The sequence below is a fragment of the Zonotrichia leucophrys genome, chromosome 21, assembly GCF_028769735.1.
Source record: "Zonotrichia leucophrys gambelii isolate GWCS_2022_RI chromosome 21, RI_Zleu_2.0, whole genome shotgun sequence".
Lineage (NCBI taxonomy): Eukaryota > Metazoa > Chordata > Aves > Passeriformes > Passerellidae > Zonotrichia > Zonotrichia leucophrys.
Genome location: NC_088190.1, coordinates 4,132,719 through 4,157,490, shown reverse-complemented (window position 1 = coordinate 4,157,490; position 24,772 = coordinate 4,132,719). Strand labels below are relative to the sequence as shown.

The 24,772-nt window shown below is 48.0% G+C and overlaps 1 protein-coding gene across 2 annotated transcripts in view; it reads left to right on the top strand.

The window, feature by feature from the left end:
• Window positions 1–24,772, top strand: part of KAZN (kazrin, periplakin interacting protein) — a 218,514-nt gene that overhangs the window by 186,037 nt on the left and 7,705 nt on the right. Inside the window, exons 1-2 of one of the 2 annotated variants that reach the window (XM_064730485.1) lie at window positions 11,998–12,022; window positions 19,399–19,590. In XM_064730485.1, coding sequence (XP_064586555.1) covers window positions 19,455–19,590 — 136 coding nt within the window. In that variant the 5' untranslated portion in view covers window positions 11,998–12,022; window positions 19,399–19,454. Of the gene's footprint in view, window positions 1–11,997; window positions 12,023–19,398; window positions 19,591–24,772 lie in introns of those variants that run through there. The other variant, XM_064730483.1, reaches the window with a different exon arrangement.

Below are 24,772 nucleotides of genomic sequence, written 5' to 3'. Positions count from 1 at the left end.
GCAGTTTCCTTTCTGCTTGCTGGGCTGATGCTGCTGAAGAGCTCTGGGTTTCCTTCTTGATCCTTCTCTCTTTTTGTGACTGTGTTCACAGGGGTCTGAGGATGAGGGAAGAGATGAGGATCTGACTCCATGTTTCAGAAGGCTTGATTTATTATTTTATGATATATATTACATTAAAACTAAGCTAAAAGAATAGAAGAAAAAGTTTCTCAGAAGGCTAGCAAGAATAGAAAGAAAGAATGATAACAAAGGCTGTGCCTCAGACTCTCTGTCCAAGCCAGCTGACTGTGATTGGCCATTAATTACAAACATTCACATGAGACCAATCCCAGATGCACCTGTTGCATTCCACAGCAGCAGATAATCAATGTTTACATTTTGTTCCTGAGGCCTCTCAGCTTCTCAGGAAGAAAAAAATACCAAAGAAAAGATTTTCATAAAATGATGCCCGCGACACCTTTTTTTTTTTTCCCTTGCAATAAAATCAAATCAAATCAATATCAGCCAGCAGCACCAAACCTCTGTGTGCTGCACAATCAGATTCCTGTCCCAGGAACCAGCTGGGATTATCAGCTCTCTTTGCACTTTGAATTTTTTAATAGCATTAACTCTGGCCTAGTCATGTTCTCCTAAAATCCCATTTCCAGTTGCCTTTGGAAGGCAGGAGCAGACACCACTCTGTGTTTTTTCCCTCCTCCCTCGCCTGCAGAAATCACAACCAGAATTAAGAGACAGATTTTGAAGGTTAAAACTCCCCAGATTGTTTCCCTCTCAGTTGTCATTTCGGGACTGTTTTGTTTTCTTTCTGATTGCATCAAATATTTGTACTCCTGTGGGGACTGTGGTGCGAGGGTGAATCTCCCTTAAGAAAATAAAGGGATTTTTTCCATCATTTTTGTGGTGTAGCTGGGGGGAAACTGGTGAAAAAAGCATTTACCAAAAGTGGCTCAATGTGGGGCTGTGCCTCTCCTAAAGGCTCTGAATTATTTAAGGCATTGCTGAGACTTTAATATTTAGAAATATTGAAATGGAGACCCTTTCGCCCTGAATTTTAGATACTTTTTCTGCTAATCTCACAGGCAGCCTCTGAGAGAGGGGACTTGGCCAGCATCCTGTCCCAGCACAAAACAGCTGGATTATTTATTTAAAAATCACTGGTTTTTTTTTTTTTTATTTATTTTAAAATCACTGTTTTACCAAGTTAGAAAGAGTTTTGAAGAATTTTGAGTTTATGAAATCTTTTGGCTGTGCTCAGCAGTGTGTGGAGGGGGTAGTGGGTTTCTAGTATGTGAATTATCAGTTCCTTTTTTAATTTTTCAAGTTATAAACCTAATCCTGAAGTAATTTGGGTGCCCCTTCTCCCATCCTAGTCCCACACACTGCTGCTTGCACTAAGTAGAAAGAATTGCATTTGCCTTTTGGCTTTTTTTATCTCCTCCAAATCCCCCCATTGCTTTGGGTATTTTTTTGTTATTATTGGCCTCATATATTCAGCACAACAATGTTTTTTCTGGGAAAATGCCCAGTGCTGGGCACAGCTTGGGAGAGGTCCTGTGAGGGCAGGGTAGAAAGGTGGATGCAGAACCTTTATGTGAATAAATAGCAGGAAATAACATCTTTTTTGTCTTCCTCAAGTACCACACTGAAAACCCATACTTGAATTATTACTCTTGATCATATTTAGCTTTGAGTTAATACAATTGCTTCTTGGCTACCTGTCTCTTAGGATCATGTATGGCTTATTTTCATTTTCTAGCTCTGGCTATTTGAAAATCATGGTTTGGGTTATGGAGTACATGTGGAAGGGATAAAGGTTCCTGCTGTCAGCTTTGCTTGCTGTGCCTTGTGCAGCACGTGGGGGAAATTCAAGAGTCATTTCTATACTCATGGGAATTTATTTATGAGAATTTCATGAGTCTGAGTTAAAAAACAAAGTTTGGGAAGAGAAGAAAGAAGAGAAGAATCCAGATGCAATCATTGCCTAGCAGAGGACTGGGATTCAGACTGGGAGCTGGGATGGTTCCCCATGGTTTTGGGAAGGCACAGCTGCTCCCTGAAATATTCTGGCAGTGCTTGCAGAGCCATCAGCCCATCTTCCCTGGTGGGGTTTGCTTTCTCCATCACCCCAATCCTGGTGCTCCCTGTGCTGCAGGAAATTCTGCTGTGGGGTCCCCTCTGTGCCCCATTCCTGCTCCTTCAGGGCAGCACTGCTGCTGCTCCCTAAAAACCTCCTGGGTTAGCTAAAAATTGGGGTTTTCATTCACATTTCCTCTGGGTTTACCTGTATCTTTCCTCAAATACCTGGTGTACTCAAAAGGTAAAAATGCTCAGTATCAGGTATGGATTTCTGTGTTCCTGCCTCACTTTGTGCTGTACCTTGTGCCCTTCTCTTTCTCTCTACATCTCTCCTCTCCCTACTCTTCCCCTTTACTCCTTTTCTCTCCCTTCTCTTCCTCTTTAGTCCTGTCCCACCTCCCTCCCTGCTGTCCCATGTTTATCCTTGGATAAACATTCCTGCTCCATCAGGGCAGCACTGTTACTGCTCACTAAAAAACCTCCTGGGTTAGCTAAAAATTGGAGTTTTAATCCACATTTCCTCTGGGTTTACTGTGTCTTTCCTCAAATACCTGGTGTACTCAAAAGGTGAAAGATGCTCAGTATCAGGTATGGATTTCTGTGTTCCTGCCTCACTCTGTGCTGTACCTTGTCTTCTCTTCCTCTTTACTCCTCTCTTCTCCCTTCCCTTTCTCTTTCCTCCTCTCCCTTCTCTTCCTTTTTACTCCTGTCCCACCTCCCTCCCTGCTGCCCTGTGTTTATCCTTGGATGATTTTGGGAATATCCAGGATGTGTTGGTGCCAGGATTCCTCCTCATGTCAGTGTCACTGTGCCCTGCCTGTTGTCCCATGCAGGAATGGCAGGACCTTTCCAGGGTGCCCAGAGCATCCCTGGATCCCATACAGCTTCTGTGCCTTCTGCTGCCCGTTTGTTTTTTGTTTTTTTTTTTTTTTAATTTTATATTTTTAGAAAAAAAAAGTTATTTATTCTATTCTCCCAGCCTCAGCTTTTATTTTATTTTATTTTATTTTATTTTATTTTATTTTATTTTATTTCTTTATACTTTTAAAATAAAATATATTTTAAATTTTTTTCTCTTCTCCTAGCCCCAGGTTTTTTTATTTATTTTACATTTTATTTTATTTTATTTTATTTTATTTTATTTTATTTTATTTTATTTTATTTTTATTTATATTTAATTTATTTTAAATTTTAATTTTTTTAAATTTTAAATTTTATTTAATTTATTTTTTTCCAGTCCAGGTTTGCTGGTGCAGTGCTTAATAAACTCATAAAGCAGCTCCCTGCTGCCTCCAGCACTGCAGCACAAGCCCAGATGAATAAAAGGCTGTCACTTTTATTAACTTTGCTGCCTGGTGTGGTGTTTAATTCCAGGCAGGCACCCAGTGCAGCCCTCTCAGCTTTAAAGCTTTCCTGCCTTGGGATGTGTGTAAATCAGGGGCAGCAGTCACCCCCATTCACAATTACTGTGGGTATTGTAAAAAACAGATTATTTTGGTACTGCTTGGCATTTTTCTCCTCATTTTCAGACTGAAAAACCTCATTTCCAGTACTGATTTGGGGTCACTTTGGGGTTTTTTTTGCCCAGAGAGGTCTTGGAGCACCTGGGACAGTGGAAGGTGTCCCTGCCATGGCAGAGAGTGGAACAAGATGAGCTTTAAGGTCCCTTCCAGCCCAAACCACTCTGTGATTTTATAGGATTTTATAGGCATGGGTATTTTATTTCATCACAGTCAGGTGTGCTGTAAAATTTAGTGAAGTAGAAACACTTTGGTGTTACTTTTTTTTGGTGTAACTTTGGAAAAAAAGTGGTTTAAAACCTTCAGGTGTTCAGTTTTTGTCCTGAACCTCCTGGCAGGGTAGAACAAACTTTGCAGTGAAAATCTTTAATAAGCACAGATAGAAGTTCATTATGTGGTGCATAATAGGTAAGTAAAATATTATCTTTCTTGATGCTTAGAAAAACATTCAAGTTTATTTCATTTATATTTTAAAATATTGACAATAAGAGGGGAAAAATCAGGTTTTTGAAGCAGGGCTCTGGGTCTTGAGGGTGAAGGGCAGTGGAGTGGGAGCAGGAGGCTCTGGGGCATCTCGACCTTCCAACCCAAACCACTCTGTGATTTTATAGGATTTTATAGGATTTATTTTATTTGCTTCATCACAGTCAGGTGTGCTGTGATATTCAGTGTGGTAGCAACACTTTGGTGGCAAAAAGAGTGGTTTAAAACCTCCAGGTGTGTCCTGAACCTCCTGGCAGGGTAGAACAAACTTTGCAGTGAAAATCTTTAATAAGCACAGATAGAAGTTCATTAAGGTAAGTAAAATATTATCTGTCTTGATGCTTAGAAAAACCTTCAAGTTTATTTCATTTATATTTTAAAATATTGACAATAAGAGGGGAAAAATCAGGTTTTTGAAGCAGGGCTCTGGGTGAAGGGCAGTGGGGTGGGAGCAGGATGCTCTGGGGCATCTGGAGAGCCCAATGTGGGCTCAGCCTGTGGATTTAAATCTGTTAAATCAATATGAGCCCCTAAACACAGAACCTGGGGAGTTTTTCTGCCCTCAGCCCCTCACCTGCCATGGATGGATGGGCAGGGAGGAAGCTGCTCGTGCCTGTGCTGCAGTGCAGTTATTTTTATCTGTTATATATTGTTCCCAGTGGAATTACTCTGGCCCTAACCTGTAGATAAGGGCTGTTACTAAATGAATGTGAGCTCTGCCTTGAAGGTTAAATTGCTGCCTTGCAGGCTGGTGAGGAAGGTGGGGAGATATTTACCCTCCTCCTCTGAAAAAAAACCCCACGAGCTCCAGCTCTGAGCTGGCAGTTTTGTTGAGTACTACTTGAAAAAGGCAGGAATTGCACTGAAATGCTGTGTTTAGTCCTCCGAATTGCTGGGGATTCCTGATTAAGATGCCAGCTCTCAGGTGGGATCCCACAGCCCTGGAAGAGGTGCAAATTTCCCCATAAATTTGGGAAAGCTCCTCACAGAGATCCCCAGGATGTCACAGCTGGGGGATGCTGCATTTTTGGATCCTCCTCAAAAATGAAGTGGCAGCTTCAGAAAGTTATTTTGGCCAAAAGCACCCAGTTCTTAGTGGCAGTGTGGACTGGATTAAGCCCAGCCCTGGTGTTGGCATCTTCTGGGTGTGAAATAAATGATGATTGGCAGCAATACAGCCAAGGAAAATGCTGCTGGTCCTGCCCATCCCCAGGGTTTGGTGTGGAAGGATTAGGATGGCAAAATCAGTAGGAAAACGTACAAAAAATGGCAGAAATGGTGACTGCCCTGCCCAGATGTTAATTTTTCAGCTGGCAACCAGCCCAGCCATATATTTAGTCCTGGCTTAGCCAGCAAGGAGCAGGTTGGTCATTGGGAGGTCACCATGGGATACACTGGGTGGGCAATATTGGGATTTACATCACTGGAGGCTTCTCCTCACATCCTGGAGTGATTTCTCTGTTATTTATGGCTCAGCTCTCAGGGTTGGTCACTCAGGTGAGCCCAGCAGGTCCAGGTGAGCCTCCCTGGCTCCCCATTGCCAGGGGATGCAGGAATGTTGGGCTCCATGCAGGAATGTTTGTGGGGCTGCACTGCAGCCCTGGAGCTGTGGTTTATCTGCAGGTCCCCCTGGTTAACAAACAAGGCTGCTGCAGGTTTTTAGAAGCTGTTAGCATGAACCATTAACTCTTCCTTTTAATTATTCAGGTTGCCTCTTTTAAATTTCTTTTTTAAGTGGAGCTAATAGGCTTTGCAGAGGAGGCTTCCAACCACAGCAGTTCCTCCCCAGAGGAGCCCTGTTTGTGCATCACCAGCTAATCTCTTTTCTTCATTATCCCTTATCTTTCTCTAGCTGATTAATTGCTTTCAATTGATTTATAAATATTCTGTTGATACACACAGTGACAGGAGGGGAATGGGATATGTCCAGGCTCAGGGGTCATTGATCCATGCAGCCCCTTGGGCTTTCCTACCCTGCCTCACAAATCCCAGCCAGCCTTTATTCCCACTTTTTTTTTGTCTTTTGCAATTTCTGCAAGCAACCAAAACTTGGGTTGTGGCATCACTTGGAGTCTGTGCACGTGCACAAGCCTTGTGCCAAGTTAGAGTCAGGTTTTGGGTGGAAAGAAATGGGGTTTGGGTGAGTTTTGGTTGTGTTGATGAATGCAGCAGGTTGTGTGGGTGTCAGAAAAACCTGTTTTCTATGCTGAATTCCCTAAAATACATTTATTTATTTATTTATGTATTTATATGTAGGTGGAGTGGTTGATGAAGAGAGAGCTTTAAAAACTCTGTGGAAACTCCAGGGTTGCTTAAAAAAATTTTAAAGGCAATAATAGTTGGGTATTAAGAGAGTGGCCAATATCAGAGTGGAGCTGCCCACCTTCAGCCCCACTGGAATCTCAGGTGGCATCGAGGCTGCAAAGCCATTTTTAGAAACAGCAGCACATTTATATACAGGGATAAATCATTAAGCAGTCCCAACAGATTTCCCATTTTCCCTGCTATTTCTCTGCATGCAGCCTGTTCCCTCCAAGTGCCCCCATGAACCCTGCAGAGCTGGGAGGCTCTGGGGACATCATGGCCCTTGCAGTGACATTCCTGGATTTGTTGTTGCCTGACTTATCATTATTTTTCTATTATTATTATTATTATTATTATTATTATTATTATTATTATTATTATTATTAGGCTTCAACAAGAAAATGTTTCCCAAAGTTTGAGGCCCCCCACTCAGCTCTGGGGTTTGTTGTTGCCTTATTATTATTATTATTATTATTATTATTATTATTATTATTATTATTATTATTAAACAAGAAAATATTTCCCAAAGTTTGAGACCCACCACACAACTCTGAGATTTGTTGTTGCCTGATTTATGATTATTTTGCTATTATTATTATTATTCAACAAGAAATGTTTCCTGAAGTTTAAGACCATCACGCAGATCTGGGTTTGTTATTGCCTGATTTATGATTATTTTTCTATTTTTATTAATATTATTATTAATATTACTATTACTATTATTATTACTATTCAACAAGAAAATATTTCCCAAAGTTTGAGACCCACCACACAACTCTGAGATTTGTTGTTGCCTTATTCTTATTATTATTATTATTATTATTATTATTATTATTATTATTATTATTATTATTATTATTATTTTCCTTCTCTTTCCCTGTACTAGCCCTGGCACAGCCCCAACGTGTGGCAGTGTTAATTACACGCTGCTAATGAGCAATTGCAGCTCCTTTAGCAGCCCAGGCTGACACTTTATCGGGGATTTGCAGGAGTCATGTAATTTTTGTAGCATCATCTATGGTAATATATTCACTGCAGCATGACATGGGATGAGGCTCAATGAATAATGTAAAACCCAGAATAACACTGAATCTATATGAGATGTGCTTTCCCCCCCAGCATTGTTTGAGAAAGGAAAATATTGATTCTGGTGGGGTTCAGCGGCTCAGGGCTCTCGGGGAACTCAGGTTTTGCTGATCCATGCCCACCCTGTCCCTGCAGGGCCACAAACCTGCAGCTGTCTGTGCCACCCCTCCCTCGTTAGTGCTGGTGGAGCTGGGGAGGGCAGGGAGGGTCACTGACATTTGCAGCTGGATCCAGATGTTGCAGAAGCACAGCAGGTCCTGCTGGGTTCAGGTGAAACTTCCCTCTCCATAAAACATCAATTTTTTTCCCCCCAGTTACCATCTCGGAATGCAAATTAGGATGGATAATTTCTATTTGTTTTCCTTTTTAACCAATTTCCCCCTATTCTGATCTGTGTCATTTATATTTGAGGGCCATTATCTTAGACTCATTACAGCATTTTAGCATTTGAATGAAAATATTGTGAAGAGCCCAGAAGTTAGGCATAAAATGTCTGTGATGATAAATATAATCCTCGTGATAAAATTAAAAAACACAATAGAAGTAACTGTGATGTGCTCAGGAAGTTGTACCAAATGAGATTAGAACCAACATGATAATGTTTGCCCTCTCCCTGTTGCTTTTTTGCCTCTTTAAAACAGCTTTTGCAGTGCTGCTTTTAAGAAGGGAAAAATGCTGTGTATGGCCTGGATAGGGAGCTAACAAAAAAATTCAGATTTTTCTCTCTATTGAGGCTCTCATTAATAACTGCAAAAACTCTTGGTGATGCACGTGTGATTTTCAGGAGCTTAAAATACTCCGACAGCACTGGAGGAGGAGGAGGAGGTGCTAAATGGTGCCAAGTTCCTCAATGAAAATTACTCTCAGTGCCTCTGGTTTTGGAGCCAGATCGATGTTAATTAATCCTTGCCTCACACATTACGTTCTCCAACCTCAGCACCGTTGGATTTTAGCTCAGGAGGAGCAGATGGAGGTTCCCAAAGTGCCTCTGAAACTCTCAGCCGAGCGCTCTCCTCCATGACAATGCCAATTTGTCATGAGTGAAGTGTTTGACAAAAATCTGTCATTTTTGAGAGAAGTTTTGCCTTGAAAGAAAAACCAGGGGGAAAAAAGAAATCAGTTCTGTTTTGAAACATGTCCTCACTCTGTTATCTGTATTTTGCAGAAGAGGGGGATGGAGAGGGGAGTTTCCATGGCCGTGGGAGGGAAGTTTTAGTAAGTTTTCCTGCAAGCAGGGGGCATTGTATGAGGTCTCCAGATTTTTCTGATCTGGTGGTTTTTGTGGACAGCTCTGTCCTCCGGGTCAGATGTGGCTCTGAAGGTGCAGGGATGCATCCCTGGCCTTCTGCACCTGAGCTCACTCAGCAGTGGCTGCAGGTGCCTGCAGGGCAGTGACACACAGCACCAGGCAGATGCTCAGGCTGCGTTTGATCAGCCACCAGCTCCTGTTCCGTGCTGCAGGGAGGGAGAGCTGTTCCCTTTGGAGCAGCAGTGCTGGAGCTGAGTTGCTTTTTCACACAGTCATAAGATCATCAAGGTTGTAAAACCCCTCTAAGATCATCCAGCCCAACCAAGGCCACCACTAAGCCGTGTCCCCAGGTGCCACATCCACATGTCTGTTAAATCCCTGCAGGACTGGGGACTCCACCACTGCCCTGGGCAGCCTGTGCCAGGGCTGGACAACTTTCTGACCCCAACTTGACTCTCTGTTGCCAGTCCCTGCCCTTGGGGTAGTGATTGGGATTTTTGGCAGAGCTGGGACAACTTTTGGTGGTGACCACATCTAGATTGCTTGCTTCAGAACCACAACCCTGGTGAGACCTCCAAGCGCAGGAAGCTGGAGATGGGACACATGATGCAGGTTTGTCTACTGGTGGGGGTTGTCAAGTTTGGATCAGCCTGCAGAGACCTTCAGGGCCAGGCTTGGGTGGGAAGGGTCTCTCCTGCCCCTGAGGAAGGGTCTTGGCTAGGCAGGGCTGAAGGAGGCTGGCTGATTTGGGTCTGGCCCTTAATGCCAATCCCAGCACCAGCAGCAGCCAGAATCCACAGGGAATGACTCCAGGGACACAAACACCTCCCTGGCCTCAGCTTCCACCTGGACAGTGACCACCACTGACCACACAGCAATGGTTGATCCAGAGCAAGAGAGGACACCAAGACCAACCCCACAGACAAAGGGTGACTGCTGCCTGTCACAGGGACACACTCAGAGCCCTGTGGCACCACACAAACCCAGCGAGCCATGAGCTGGTGGTTCAGCAGCACCGTTTTTCCATTCTTCCAAAGGGTTTATTAACCACAAGGGAAGGGGCAGGGGAATCCTTGCAGGTCCACAGCTGGGTTAAAGAGCAGCAGTGTCTGAGCCCGCCCGGGTGCTGTGGCTGTGAGTAACGCTGCCGGGCCACCATTACTCAGCAGAGGCAGCTCCAGCCCAGCTCCCGCTGCTCCCCGGGCTCCTCTGCCAGGGAGCGGCTCTCGGGGCGCTTCGGGCTTGTGCAATGCCCGTGACGTGCAGAACCTCCTCCCTGTGCTTCGGGGCGCTGAACTCAGCACCTTCCCGAGCTCACACGGCTGCCTTGGCTCTGGGATTAGGAAGCCAGCAGGGTTAAAGCCGCAGGTGCCGCGGGGATCCCGGCTCGCGTGGGGCGGCTCCGGCCGTGGCAGCGCTCCCGCAGCACCGCCAGCGGAGCGGGCACGGGCGGGCTCCGACTTGATCCCGGCCAGGGGAGCTGTGCAAACAGGCTGCCATGGGAGGGAGGTGACGCAGAGCTTCCCTGGCCTTCCCGGAGCTGAGGTAGGCGATGGCAGGGGCAGGGACACCGCAGAGCCGTGCCCGGCCATGTGGCAGTGCCAGCCTGTTCGTGCACTGGGTTTGTTGCAATGAGAACCAGCGCTTGTTGCTCAACAAAACCGACTCCATTCCCCTTCTCCTTCTCCTTCTCTTTACCCTTCCCGAGCCGCTGGCGAGCAAGCAGCAGGGTAGGGAAGGGGCAATGCCCAGCAGCGTGCAGGGAGGGCAGGAGGGTGACAACGTGGTTTATTGGGAGAACACGAGGGTGTCACGGGGGTGGGTGACAACCTGGTTTATTGATTTTTGTGTACAGGCTGGCCATGGGTGCATTCCTTCCCAGCCAGGCCAGCTCACTCCTCCCGCAGTTGTACTGTCACCCACTTCCCCAGAACGTCAAAGCCTATGGACACGGGGTGTGCCTCAGTTTCCCCATGCCTGAGATAGTGCTGCTGTAGGGTGGGGGAGCTGTGACTGGCAGAGCCTCGGTGCTGTTGTAAAGTGGAATGTGGTGGGGTTTTTGTGTTTTAGGAGCTTTGTGCAAGCACTCTGTGCCTTTCTGGGCAGAGCAAGAGGTGTGTGTTTGCAGTGTGCTCCAGAGCATCCCCGAGCTGGGAGCTGGCCAGGCAGGGCTCATCTACTGAGGTTAACAGTGTAGAGACAGGCAAAAATTCATAAACCCAAAGGGCTTCTGCCCAGTTCTTCATCGCTTTAAAATTTATAAAGCAGGTCTGCTGTGGGGGTGCTTGGAAACAGGCAGGCTAGGCAGCAGGGTGAGGGCAGGTAACAGTGCACCGTGTACCTTAGGGAACAAAAATATTTGTATTAGGTAAAATTTCCTCACTGAAGTAGTGGTCAGGCACTGGACCTGGCTCCTCAGGGGAAGTGGTGGAGTCGTCATCCCTAGAAGTATTCAGAGAACAAGCAGATGAGGCATTGCCATATGGTTTAGTGGCCATGGTGCTATTTGGTTAAGAGTTGGACTTGATCTTGGAAGTCTTTTCCAACCTTGATGGAAAAGCTATACCAGCGTGCTGGCTTTCAGAGAGTTCGGTTGTTCTGGCGTACTTTTATGTGGCTTTTATCACAGAAAGGCAGGTAACGCGTTTTGCTTTGTCTCTGCTCACGCCATCCCGCATAAAATAAGTAATAACTGCATTGCGAGAGCAAACGCTGCACGTGTTTGCCTTGTGGGGACGAGCTGGCCCGAGCCCCGGGGCCGCTGCCTCGCCACCCTCCTGCCTCAGTTTCCCCCGTGCTGAGTGTCGCGAACAGCACTGGCGACAGAGCCCCGGGGACCCGGCTGTGGCCGCTCGGTGGGTGGCAGCGGCGGGAGCGATGGGTGATTCCAGCCGGGAATCATTTCCGCCGCCGGCCGCCCGCGGGTTCCTGCTCGGCCCCGGGGCTCCGGGAGTCTTGTGCGGCCCCCGTCCCGCCGCGGCCGGGGCAGAGCGGGGCAGAGCCACTCCTCCGAGCCGTGTGACATCAAGCGAGCGGCGAGGGGTCAAATTCCCGGCGCAGGTAGCGCTGGCCGCACTTCCGCGCGGCACCGGCGAGGAGCCGCCCACCGGGGACCCCGCCGCGGCCCCGGGCCCGCCGTGCCCCGCCATGAAGTCGGAGCGTGAGGAGGAGGAGAGCGCGGCGGGGCCGTGCCGCTGCCAGCCGGGCTCCGCTCCGCGCCCGGCCCATTGTCCGGCGGGCCGGGCACGGCGAGGGGCGGCCGCGGGCGGTGCTGCGGGCAGGGCGCTGTGCTGCCCTCACGCAGGTAAGGGGGTCCGCGGGGGCTCCCCGGGAGCGCTCGGAGCTTCCCCTCGCTGGCTTTGTGCTTGCAGCTCGCTTCCTCCTGGAAACGAAACAGCGCCGGGAGCCGCCGGGGCCGCGGGGAGGGTGGCGGAGGTGGCGGTGGTGGCCGTGCTGTCCCCACAGAGGGCCGGCCAGGGGCTCCCCGGAGGCCCCGGTGCCCCCGCAGTCCAGCCCGGCTCCCGGAGGGGTTGGAGGGTCCCGGGGCTGCCCCGGGGGTCGCAGCCCACAGCCCGTGGCTTTCTGCCGTGGGTGCTGCCGGCAGCCTCCACACCCCCGGCCTGGCCCCCACGCCGCTCTGCGCACCCTCCCGCCGGCCTGCACAGGGGTTTAAACGGGGTTTTATTTACTTACATCCCCTGTGAGACACCCAGCAGCGTGTGGGCAGGGCAGAGCAGAGTCTGGGACGCTGCGTGCTGGAAATAATCTTTATTTTTAAGGGGGTATGGACATGGGGTAACTTGGCAATCACATCCTGCCCCAGCTGGGTGACGGGGCAGTGGGTCAGTGTGTGTGGCTGGGGTCCTGTCCCAGAGCTGGGACCATGTGGGCACAGGCTGGTGTCTAACTCAGGAAATGGTCAAAGTGGTGTTTGCAAGGATTTGCTGTTACGGGGTGAAAGCTTTACCCTGAAATTCTTATGGATTGTCTGTGGCCAGGTGTGACTGCTCACTCCTAGCATTGCAGCAGCAGCACGGGGTGGAAATAAAAGCTTATTTAAATGTAAGAGATAGGTGTGCAAAGCCAGAATTCATTTTATTTATCCAAGAGGTGCTGCTGAGCGCCCTGGTACCTACCGGGAGGGAGGGCTGGGTGTGACAGCTCCTATGAGGTCATGGAGTGCCATGGTGCTGCTGAGCCTCTGTACTCAGAGATATGCCTGGGGTGCACAGCAGGGCTGGGCTGAAGTGATTTACAAAAGTCAGGCCCTTGTGCTTATCCCCTTGAGGAGATGATGCTGTGGGGTGGAGAGGGGGCTCGTTTTGAGACACTGTGAGTCCATCATGGTGCCCAGGTGCCAAAGGGAGAGGTTGGATGTATTGGCTTTGCCCCAGCAAGTCCTGGGCAGTGGCAGTAGCTGTGTTCTCCTACAGATGGTTTGGGTTGGAGGGACCTTAAAGCCCATCTCATCCCACCCCCTGCCATGGCAGGGACACCTTCCACTGTCCCACATTGCTCCAAGCCCTGTCCAGCCTGGCATCAAACACTTCTGGGAATTAGGCAGCCACAGCTTCTATTGGCAACCTGAGCCAGGGCCTCCCCACCCTCACAGGGAAGAATTTCTTCCTCACATCCCATCTAACTGTGCCCATTCCCCTTGTCCTGTCACCTCAAGACCCTTGTCAGAAATCCCTCTCCACCTTTCTGCACCTTTGCAAGAAGGAGGTCCCAAGCTGAGAAGCTACTTAAAAGTCAGAGGAGTTGAGATGCTCTTTAAAATACAAACTCAGCTCATCCCTGAGTCTTCAATCTTTACTTTTTTCTAGTAAGGTTCTCTATGACCCTTGCATTTCTCATCCTAGGACAGAGGTGTGTGTACATGTATATTTATCGTGCTGATGTTCTGGATAAAAACTCACCCTTGACTTGTGCCCAGCAAAGCAAAAACCATCTCACTGTCAAACTCACCAAAGCAGCACAAAATGCAGCTTTCACCTGAGATACTGATTCACCCACACGAGCCTCGCCGTTTGTTCTGCATCCATTTTTAATATGTCCCCTCCAAAGGCAGAAATGCGTGTACAGCAATCGTGTCAGCTGAGTTACATGGAAAAAAAAGGCTTTTAAATGGATGTTCTTTAAAGTGATGCTTGTTCCAAGGCCAGTAAAAGGCTTTGCTGCTGCATGGAGGGTTGGTGTGCTGCCCAGAGGAGTCCAAGATGGGATTTGCAGGAGCAGGGGTGGAAACTTCAGCCCCAAACGCTGTCTGGAGATGTTCACCACGATTTAAAAAAGAAAAAATCTCATTGGTGTTGTCTATTAACACCCATCAGTGGTTGAAGCATAAAGGATGCAGAATCCAGCAGTGTGATGGAAGTTTAATGTGATCAACTAAAATATAATTAACAGCCAATTATTTCAGTGGGAATGGTAGTTTTCATCAGTTGGTCTGGGAAATGTTTAAATTGCATTCATTTCATCTCTGCCCACTTGCAGCAGGTGTAGAAGGGGTTGGAATGAGTGATGGGGTTTGTTCATGCAAGACAATATCTCCTCCTCTGGGTAGTCAGGAATTACAGAAAGCATCCAATTCCCCTTCCCCCCAAAAGAAAAAGGTTACAAAGAGGAGGGAAAATTTAATAGGGACAAAAATATTGGGGGGAAAGTGTTGGGGAAACTTTTCACATGGAGGTTGTTGCATTTAGGAGGTGATTCCTAATGGCAAATTTAACTGATATAGTGACAGTTGTGAGGGTGAATTGCAAAAAAAGCCTTTAAAAATCTTCTTTTCTCCTGATTGCTTTTGCATCATGCTGGGGGGTGTGAGGAGTCCCTGGTGAGGGGCACTGAGCCTGGTCCCTGCCAGGGAGGGCTGATGCTCACTGCAAACTCCTCTGCAGCCTCAGGCAGGGGCACAGCTCCATCCAGCTGATAGGAATCCCATGGAAACCCTCCCTCAGCCACCTGGATGTGGAAGGAGCAGAGGCTGAAATGAGGTGCCTGAATAATTGACCCCATTTTCCCAGCTATTGGAACTTTTCTGTAGCAATCTCCAAGAGCTGCCTGCACGTTTTGGGTCATTTATTTAGGTACTTAAACCTGGCAGAGCAGTGAGGGTTTTCTCCCCCCTGTTTTAAAATTAAGCTGAAATTTCCCTTTCAAGCTGAGTCTTTTAATGCAAATTATGCCAATAACAGGGGATTTCTCCATAGGACCCTCGTGAGCAGGAGGTGCTGGAGGGTTGGGATGGAAGCTTGGAGAAGAGTGATGGAGAGCAGTGCTTTGAGGGGAAAATTGGTGAGATTTTGGAGGGCAGAATACCAGAGGAAGCATTGGAGTGATGGAAATCCTGTACAAAGGTGTCATTACAGGTGTGTGCCCAGAGAATTTGTGGCTGTCCCATGCCTGGAAGTGTCCAGGGCCAGGTTGGACAGGGCTTGGAGTATCCTGGGATAGTGGGAGGTGTCTCTGCCCATGAAACAAGATGAGCTTTAAGCTCCCTTCCAACCCAAACCAGTTTGTGACTCCATGACATTGGCAGGAGCTCTGAGAGGGAGTTGGAAAGAGGGATTTTCCTATCAAACCCTGGCTGCAGGGATTGTGCTTTCCAATTTTACATATATATATATATATATATTTATATATTTATATATTTATTTATTTATTTAAACTGGATTTGGCTTTGCCCTATATATAATAATGTATATGTAGCAAATCTAGCTATATATTGCAAAGCATAATGCTTTTTTCTACATATATATATATATGTCTATCTCAAATTATATATCTAAAAGGCAAGAATTTTGAATGTATTTACTGGTTCATTTTTTTCCCTTGATGAAGTGGCGTGTAAGGAAGGGTGAAAAGAAGTTATCAGGGGGAAAAAAATATATATATATATTTAAACAGGATTTGGCTTTGCCATATATATAATAATGTATATGTAGCAAATCTAACTATATATTGCAAAGCATAATCCTTTTTTATATATATATATATATATGTCTATCTCAAATTATATGTCTAAAAAGCAAGAACTTTGAATGTATTTGGATGCCTCCATCCTCATCTACTGGTTCATTTTTTTCCCAGGAATAGCCCTTGATGAAGTGGCATGTAAGGAAGGGTGAAAAGAAGTTTTCAGGGGGAAAAAACCCGATATATATATATTTAAACTGGATTTAGCTTTGCCATATATATATAATAATGTATATGTAGCAAATATAGCTATATATTGCAAAGCATAATCCTTTTTTCTACATATATATATATATATCTATGTGTGTGTGTCTATCTCAAATTATATGTCTAAACCAGCAAGAATTTTGGATGTATGACTGATCAATAATTCAGGTTCTCCATAGGCTTTGGCTTGCAGCCAGCGTGAGGAGCATGGTGCTGCATGTTTCTATCCAGATTACATCTGTAGCTTCTCATAGATCTCAGATTTTAATCCTTCAGCAGTTTCAGCCTGGTTCAGGAGCAGAGTACTAAGTGGGGATGAAATTCCCTTGTTGCCTGTTCAGGAGAAGGGATGCTTTTCCCTTTTTTCAGTGTTTCTAACTGTGAGCAGAGTGGGTCAGTGCATTTTTGGAGGGCTGCACTGGGCAGTGATTACAGCACCTTGGGCCATGCCCAAGCACCCCTCTGGAATTCTGTCTGTCCTTGGTCTTGTTTCCCCTCTCCCTGTCCCAGATCACTTCCTGCTGTGCTGGGATTTTCTTGGTTCCCATCAAAACGCTGCAATTTGCAGGAATCCATCGGGATCACTCAACCCTGTGCAAGCTGCCCTGCCTCCATCCTCATCTGCTGGTTCATTTTTTTCCCTAGAAATAGCCCTTGATGAAGTGGCATGTAAGGAAAGGTGAAAATAAGTTATCAGGAGGGAAAAACAAAAGGAATTTGTTGCAGCCAGGGGTACTTTGTGGGGCTGCAGGGGGCTTTCTGTGGCTGGGGAAGGCTCTTGCTGGGCTTTGCACACAGAATACTGCACCATGTGTGAGCCCTGACATCCTCTCAGGGTTCCCAGAGGCTGGAGGGATCACACTGTGTTCCTCCCATCCCTGGGGAAGATCCTGTTGGCCTTGGCCTCCTCCAGTTCTTGCTTTTTGCACGGATTTCAAGAAATCACTTTGGGCTGCACCAAACCCCCCCCCGGCCCGGAGCTCGACTGTTCCTCATTAGTGACTTTATTGCTAAATAATTTACAGAATGGGGCCTTGCCAGTTTTCATTGGGGAAGCATTTCAAGTATGTGCAGCAGATTTTCTGCCTTCCTGGTGCAGCTGCCGGGGGGAGAGTCTGCCTTCCTGTGCCTGTCTCCTGCTGTCCTGCTGCTTCCCTGTGCCTGCTGCCTCTCCTGTCCTGTCGCTGTCTCTCCCTGCCCTGTCCTGCTGCTCTCCCTGTCCTGCCCTGCTGCTCTCTCTGTCCTGTCCTCCTGCTCTCCCTGTCCTGCCACCAGCATCACCTCCCCAGCCGGACAGGAAACAGCCCTGAGGAAGAACAAGGAGAAAAATCCCTGTGTTCCATGTCCACTTGGTGTCCTCCAGGCTCACTGCTACTCAGGGGCACTGAGGAAAGGACACAGCCGTGGTGGTTTGGAGAGGAAGTGTTTGGGTTTAATTTTTGTTTTGTTTTTCTGGTAATTGTGACGTGGGTGCTGGTGGGGGCATTTTTTCTCCCCATGTCCATGATGCCAACTTAAGAGGATGTGTATTGGAATAATTACCAAGACAGATGTGGATGTGTCACCCCTGGAAGTGTTCAAGTCCAGGTTGGACTTAGAGCAACTCAGTCTACTGGAAAGTATCCCTGCCTATGGCAGGGGATGGGACTGGAGGGTCTTTAAGGTGCCTTCCAGTCCAAACCATTCTGGGATTCTATGAAATCAATAAGACAGTCTGGGATGTGATAAAGCTTTTCTCCACCTGTTTTTAAAGGGGAGGGAAAGCAAAGTCAGACTCAGAGGAAGGATTGCAGTGGCACCTGCACAGCCTGAAAGTGTTTTGCAGCATGAGGGTGATGGGTGCAATGTGGAAATAGTAGAAAAACACTTTATTGCACTAAACAGTGGGTGCAGCTGTAGGAAATGAGGTGCTGGAGCTTTCCTCCAGTGCTTCATATGAAGGAGATCCCAGCTGGGCTCTGCCAGGATACTCCTGCAGTGTAGCAGCTTGGAGGAGTGAGCAGTGACTGGGTGTAAATCTGCAAAATTCAGGATTTGGGGCTGTGGATGGAAGTGTCATCTTTCCTTTCGCAGTCTCACAGTGGTTTTGTTGAATGTCCCTGAGCATGTGGGCGGCTGGAGGCAGAGCTGAGATGTGTGGGAGCTCAGGAGCCTCTGTTGGACCCCAGCCCTGTCAGCGGGTGGTTTGGATAGGAAAGTCCTTCTTGGTTTCTTCTTACTATTACATAGTAACAACTATTTTTATTTTTTTAATGCTAAAGCCATCACCCAGTGGAAGCTCCCTGCCTCCTCCTAGTGCCTTCCCATCACATCCATCCCATCCTCCTTCTCCAGTCCCAGGTGGTGCAGGTTTGCCAGCTGCCCTGTCACTGTCATATTTTCAGGAAAAACCTCTTTGCCCAGGATTCTTCTCCTGGGAAGCTGAGAAGCCTCAGAGAAAAAGGAAAACAATATTATCTCATTTGCTTCTCCTGTGTTTTGCTGCTTGGGAATGTGGTTTGGACATTGTTTACCAACAGTTGATTGTTCATTGGTTAATATTAATTATTTTTACTTATTGGCCAATTATGACCCAGCTGTGTTGAGGCTCTGGAGGGAGTCACGAGTTTTTTCATTATTATCTTTTAGCCTTCTGTCTGTATCCTGTCTGAATTCTTTACAGAATCACAGAATAATGAGGTTGGCAGAGACCTCTAAGATCATCAAGTCCAACCTGTGCCCTAACACCTCAACCAGACTACAGCACCAAGTGCCATGTTCAGGCTTTATTTAAACACATCCAGAGATGGTGATTCTACCACCTCCCTGGGGAGAGCATTCCAGTACTTTGTTATTCTTTTGGTGAATTTTTTTTTCCTAATATCCAACCTGTACCTTCCCTGACATAGCTTGAGACTGTGTCCTCTGGTTCTGTCAGTGCTGCCTGGTGGAAGAGACCAACCCCACCTGTCTGCAACCTCCCTTCAGGAAGGTGTAGAGAGCAATGAGGTCACCTCTGAGCCTCCTCTTCTCCAGGCTGAGCACCCCCAGCTCCCTCAGTGGTTCCTCACAGGGTTTGTGTTCCCAGCCCCTCTCCAGCCTCGTTGCCTCCTCTGGACGTGCTCAAACATCTCAACATCCTTCCCAAACTGAGGGGCCAGAACTGGACACAGCACTCCAAGTGTGACCTCACCAGTGCTGAGTAAAGGGGCAGAATGAGCTCCCTGTTCCTTCTGGCCACACAATTCCTGATCCAGGCCAGGAGCCATTGGCCTTCTTGGCCACCAGGGCACATTGCTGACTCATGTTCAACTCAAGTATAGTTTAGTTTATTTAGTTTAGTATTCTTTAATATAATATAGATCATAAAATAATAAATTAGCCTTCTAAGAACATGGAGTCACATTCATCACTTCCTCCCAGCAGCATTTCCCCAGGGTCTGGGTTTGCAGCAGGAGCTGGGGCTGTGCCGGACCTGGCTCTCACTTCCTGCCATTGTGTCCCTTCTTCCTCCAGCGCTGCTGCGGGAGGAGGTGGCCCAGCTGCAGGAGGAGGTGCACCTGCTCCGGCAAATGAAGGAAATGCTGAGCAAGGACCTGGAGGAGACCCACGGCAGCAAATCCCCAGAGGTGCTCTCGGCCACCGAGCTGAAGGTGCAGCTGGCACAGAAGGAGCAGGAGCTGGCACGTGCCAAGGAGGCTCTGCAGGGTGAGTGTGGGGGTTCCAGCTGTGGGTTTTTCTGGGTCTGGATTGAAGGCACTGAGACAGCAGTTCATGTTCACACTCAGGTGTTTATTATTTCTTATCACTAAAACAGTCTCACTGCTGTGAGTTCAGCAGCTTTTCATTAGAAGGCACAAAATGCCCAACAATCTCTTGGTACAAGGGCTTTTAAGACTAAACTGTCCAATTAAGAGCTGACACCTGGATTATTTTCCCTTTTAACCCAATAACTGAGCCCAAAGAGCCCCCAATGCAGACTTTTCTGCCCAATTACAAAATGCCCCCAAATCCATGAAGAAGGAAGAAGCATGAAGAAGAAATCCAGGACAACACCCTGTGCACTCCGTCTTGCTGCCATCCACAACACACTAAAAATCCCAAACCCTCAATTTCTCACCAAGTGATACACCTACACTGCTCTCTAGAATCTGTTTCACACTTTTGTGGGTTCCAGTCTATCTTGGAGTCTGGGAAACTTTCTCCATGAATGAGGGTCAGAGTCAGTGCTGCCCTGGGGGTCAGGGCACCCCAGAGCAGACACAGAAATATTCCCAGTGCTCTGGGTTCCCACAGGTAAGGGCTGCATCTCCCTCAGCTGCACCTCTCCCCAGCACCCTCAACTTTCAAAATGTTCATTAATGAGGGAAGGAAAAGCCAGCATTTTCACTTGGGCTCTGCAGAGTGCATTCCTCAGCTGCTCCTGCTGGGGGTTTGGTGTCCCCTGTCCCCCCTGCTCTCCTGTCCCAGCCAGGGCTGGTGTGGGGCTGGCAAGGACTGGGGTGCAGCAGTGGGCTGGGAAATGGGATGTCAGGGCTGATTGCAGCACTGCAAAGGAATTCCTCCACAGCTGTAGAGTAGAGCCAAGGCAGCAGCTGAAATGCAGCTGGTGATGGGCTTTGGGTTGGATTTGAGCCCCTCAGACTTGCAGGAGGGAAGCTGTGAGTTTCCTGGTGACTGCAGCTTTCCTTGGGGTTCCCTCCAGGTGACATTCAGGCTCTCCTTCCTTCATGCCTGCCTTGGGGAGTTTTTGTGTCAGCTGTGCTCCCCCTTCCTTACCAGCACTGCAAGCCCTGGGACTGGGGTGTGTGGAACAAAATACAACATTGCAGCTTTTCTGCTCTAAAACCAAGCTGCCAATAAATCCAGGCAGGATGGTTTGTTAGCTGGAGCCAGGGGATGATCCTGAGCAGGGAAGGCTCTCACTCGTCAAACCCTGGCTCTAAATATCATCTGCAATCCCCAGCATGCCGAGTGTAACTTGCACTTGTCAGCTCATATTTGAGGATTATGAGGAGAAGCTGTCAAAAGTTTTCAGGCTCAGAGGCTGAGCAGCACGTGGGGAGCTGTGGGGCCTCTGCATCTCCCCCTGCCCAGGATGCTGAGATGCTCTGAGGCACAGGGAATTGGGCTGAGTCAGTATTTGGGGAAAGGACTTCAGGAAGTTTTGTTATCACTCTCTGATGTACAAAAATATCCTTATAAATCAGCAACAGGGAAAATACCTCCAAAGTCTTGCCTCCCACCACACCACCAGTGCAGCCTCAGGCAGCAGGAAATGCTCTGGGTTTATAGAATTGTAATTGGAGGAGAAAAGTCTTAATTAGGGAATATTTATTCCATGTGGATGGGGCAGGGGGGATGTGCTGATAAATGCAAAATGCAGAAAAGCAGAACTATTATAATACTAGTTACAAAAAAAAAAGTAAGAAGTCATCTCAGAAGCTTCTGTATGTGCTTTTGTGGAGGATAGTCCAGAGAAAAGGTGAGTTTGCCTTGAAAATTGAGAGTCTTTAAGGAATATAATGTTGTGGTTTTATTGGACTTTTATTTGCCAATATTCAAGCCTCTGAGCTTGGTTTTCCAGGACTTCTCTGCAGGTGTGGTGGCTAGGAAGAGAGAATCTCAGTTGACACTTGGATGGGCACACAGCAAGAAGCTTTTCTCAATTGATGCTCCTTCCCTGTCCTGCAATATTGAGAAGCTTTTGTGGTTTTGGGAAAGTTGTCCAGGCTGGATCTGGGCTGGAGGCTCTGGGCAGCAGAGCAGGCTTGGCAGCAGTGACTGAGATGGATAACTTTGAAACGAGCTCAGCAGCTGGAGGGGGAAAAAATCCTTTTTCCTTTCTGTGAAAAATTGTGCAGAGAGAAACGTAGCCAGAAGTGGAGGGAAAACAGCGCCTGGTGGCTGGGTCTGCCAGGGGAGATGGAGCTGCTGATGGACACAGTGGGGAAACCATGGCTCTGAGTGTGGGATAAAGCTGTGCCAGCAGCACAGGGAACCTTGGCCACACTGTCCTGTAGTTCAGGGATCTGTGTCAGTTGTGTCCTGCATCCCCAGCCCCACATCCTCCTCACCAAAGGCTGCCCCACACCAGCAGCAGAGGCTGCAGCAGCCCACGATCCATGGTGGGTCCTGTGGAATGTCATTAGCAGATAAATTATATGGAAATCTGTCATCATTGTTGGCTCTGAGCCTGGAAGTGCAGTGCAGCTGGTTCAGAGGGATCTTGGCTTGCTGGGCTGTGCTGCAGAGGGAAGCACAGAGGGTTTGCTGCTCAGGTTTGCTTTTGGGGGCTCCAGCAGTTTTTAAAAGCCTTTACTTTGCACAGCCACACAGGGTTTGGTTTATGATGGTCTCCATGGAGGGTGGGTTCATTGTCCCCCTTTGGAGATGCATTTCCAGCCCTTCTCAGCAGCATTTGGCACAGGATAAAGCTGATAAGCCTGTGCTGCATCTTTCCTGTGCTGTTTACCTTGTCCTTGCTGTGCAGGGTAGGGGCAGGGATCTGGCCCAGCACAGGGTGCTCTGCAGGAGTGACTCCACCAGTTCCTTTATTTCTGTCAGCATGTGCTTTGTGCATCTTTAATCCACTTTTTTCCTGGGCTAATTCCATCTTTTGCACTTTTTTTATTCCATTAACATCCAATTAAAATCCCATCGTGCTACATCCTACCTCCCTCTCCACTTCTGCCACGGCTGGGACTCTGAATTGTGCTTCCAGCATTAGTGCAGTTATTATTTCCCCCATCCTGGCTGGAAAGGTGTGGATGTGGTCTGGATTTCTGGTGTGGAAATCCCTGATGGGAGAAGTTGCAGACAGCTTTATTACTGCTGCTCCTGCTGTGGGCAGGGACTGTGCCCAAGTGCCTGGGGGGACTTGAGGAGCCTCTTGGCTGGGTGACATCCATGAGCATGTGGGCTAATGGCACAAACCCCATTTCTGGGAAGCTTTATCCAATCTGCTGGAGCTCGCCTGCGGGATTATCACACCGAGAGCAAACCTGGTTTCTGTTTCCTTTTTGATGCCAGCCTGGAAACCTCAGGCTGGCTTTCCCTGCTGCTTGGAAAGGCATGAACCAACTTTGTGTCTGCTCCATGAATGAGTTGTAGCCTGGTTTTCTCCTTCTCTCACCTTCAGCTCAAAGCTGTGATTCTTCAGAAATAGTATTTGGGCTGGGGAAAGTCTCATACAGAGATCCACAGCACCCTCAACTTGCTGCAGTGAGGGGGTGAGTAATAAAGAAATGGGTGTCCCAGTGGATGGATGTTCCAGAAGATGAGGTTTGCATCAGATGGATATCCCAGAAGGATGTATGGCCTGGCACATGGGTGTCCCAGAAGATTGGTGTCCCACTGGATGGATGTCCTGGATAGATGGATGTCCTGGCAGATGGATGTCCCAGCCATGGACCCAGCCAAGAAAGCCATCTCCACTCTAAGGACCTGGATCTCTACAGAAAACCTGTTGTTCTCCTTTGAAGACCCACCTGAAGTTTTCAGAAGTCATTGATCAGCTCATTGACTGCTGGGTCAGGTTTGGAAAGCCCTTGGCTGTTACCAGCTAAACTCCCTGATGGAGAATTGCCTCACCTCACTTTTTCCTGAAATTTGACGTTGGGCTCTAATTTCCTGCCTGCTCCAAACCTCCACAGCCCCAGGAGTGAGTGCTGGCTCTGCCTGACACCATGGAATGTTGATGTTTTCAATGTGAAGATCTTCCTGCTGGTGACAGCTGCCCCAGGGACCTCACAGGGCTCTTTAATTGCAAAGCAAGGAGCAGCACTGCCATCCTGATTTTATGGGTTAGTCATGGTGACAATATTGGATTTCATGGCTGCAAGGAAGAAACAGGAGAAATTAAGTAAATGTTAATGGGACAGGATGGGTTTGCACATTCCTGTTGCACAGGGGGTCTCTGGGGTTCAGCCATGCTCCCCAAGGAGGCCCTGCCCTGCATCAGAAAATGAGTGTGTGATTCAGTAAGGGAGAAAGTCAGCTCTGATTCTGTTCCTGGCATGAAAATTCACATTGTGTGGGGTGAGAGAAGGACTTGGAAGTGGATGGGAGTCATGGGAAGCTGCTCTTTGGAGTTCAGGGGTGTGCTGCATCTTCTGTCCGTGCCCTGTTGTGTGTCTGGGCATTGCTGCTTCATCCCAGGAGTGTGAAACTGGGCAGAGATGCTGCTTCTATGGTTCAAGCAGTAGTTTTTCATCTAATATTACATTATCAAGATAGTCACACTAATTATTACTCATATGTCCTCCAAGGGAACTGTGGCTGGATGGTGGGGCCAGGGGTTGGACATCAGTGATCCTTGTGAGTCCCCTCCGTGTTCTGTGATTGATATCCCCTTCATCTGACACTATTTATATCAAAGAGAGAAGGGAGTATTTAGAGCAGCCCCCATTCTGGGGGGAGATGCTGGGTTTAGGATACAGGAGCTGGAAGCTGTTGGATGGTGAGGTCAGCCTGGGGCCAGTGGTGGCATCACTGGGTGCTTCCAGCCCTGCTGCTGTCCCAGACAGGGCTGTGCCTCTCCAGTGAGCCACTGGATTTTGGCTCCTCACATAGAGCTGGGAATAAAAGGTGCTGAGGGGGTGGATTTTAATTGTTTGGGCTGCAGGAGGAGCCCAGCTCAGAGCTGGTCCCGTTACCTCTGTGTCCATCATTCTTCTCCCAAAGGACCGAGAGAGGATCGAGTGGCAGGAGGTGGAAGCTCAGGTAACACCAGGGCAGGGTGAGCTGGTGCAGGTGGGGATGGTGGTGGGAGCTGGGGGGTTCACCCAGCCCATCCCAACCCATCTCCCCCATCCCTTGATGCCAAGGCTGGTGCTGAGCTGCTGAGTCCAAGGGGGGCTGCTGGTTCACCCCTCTCCTTCTGCCACGT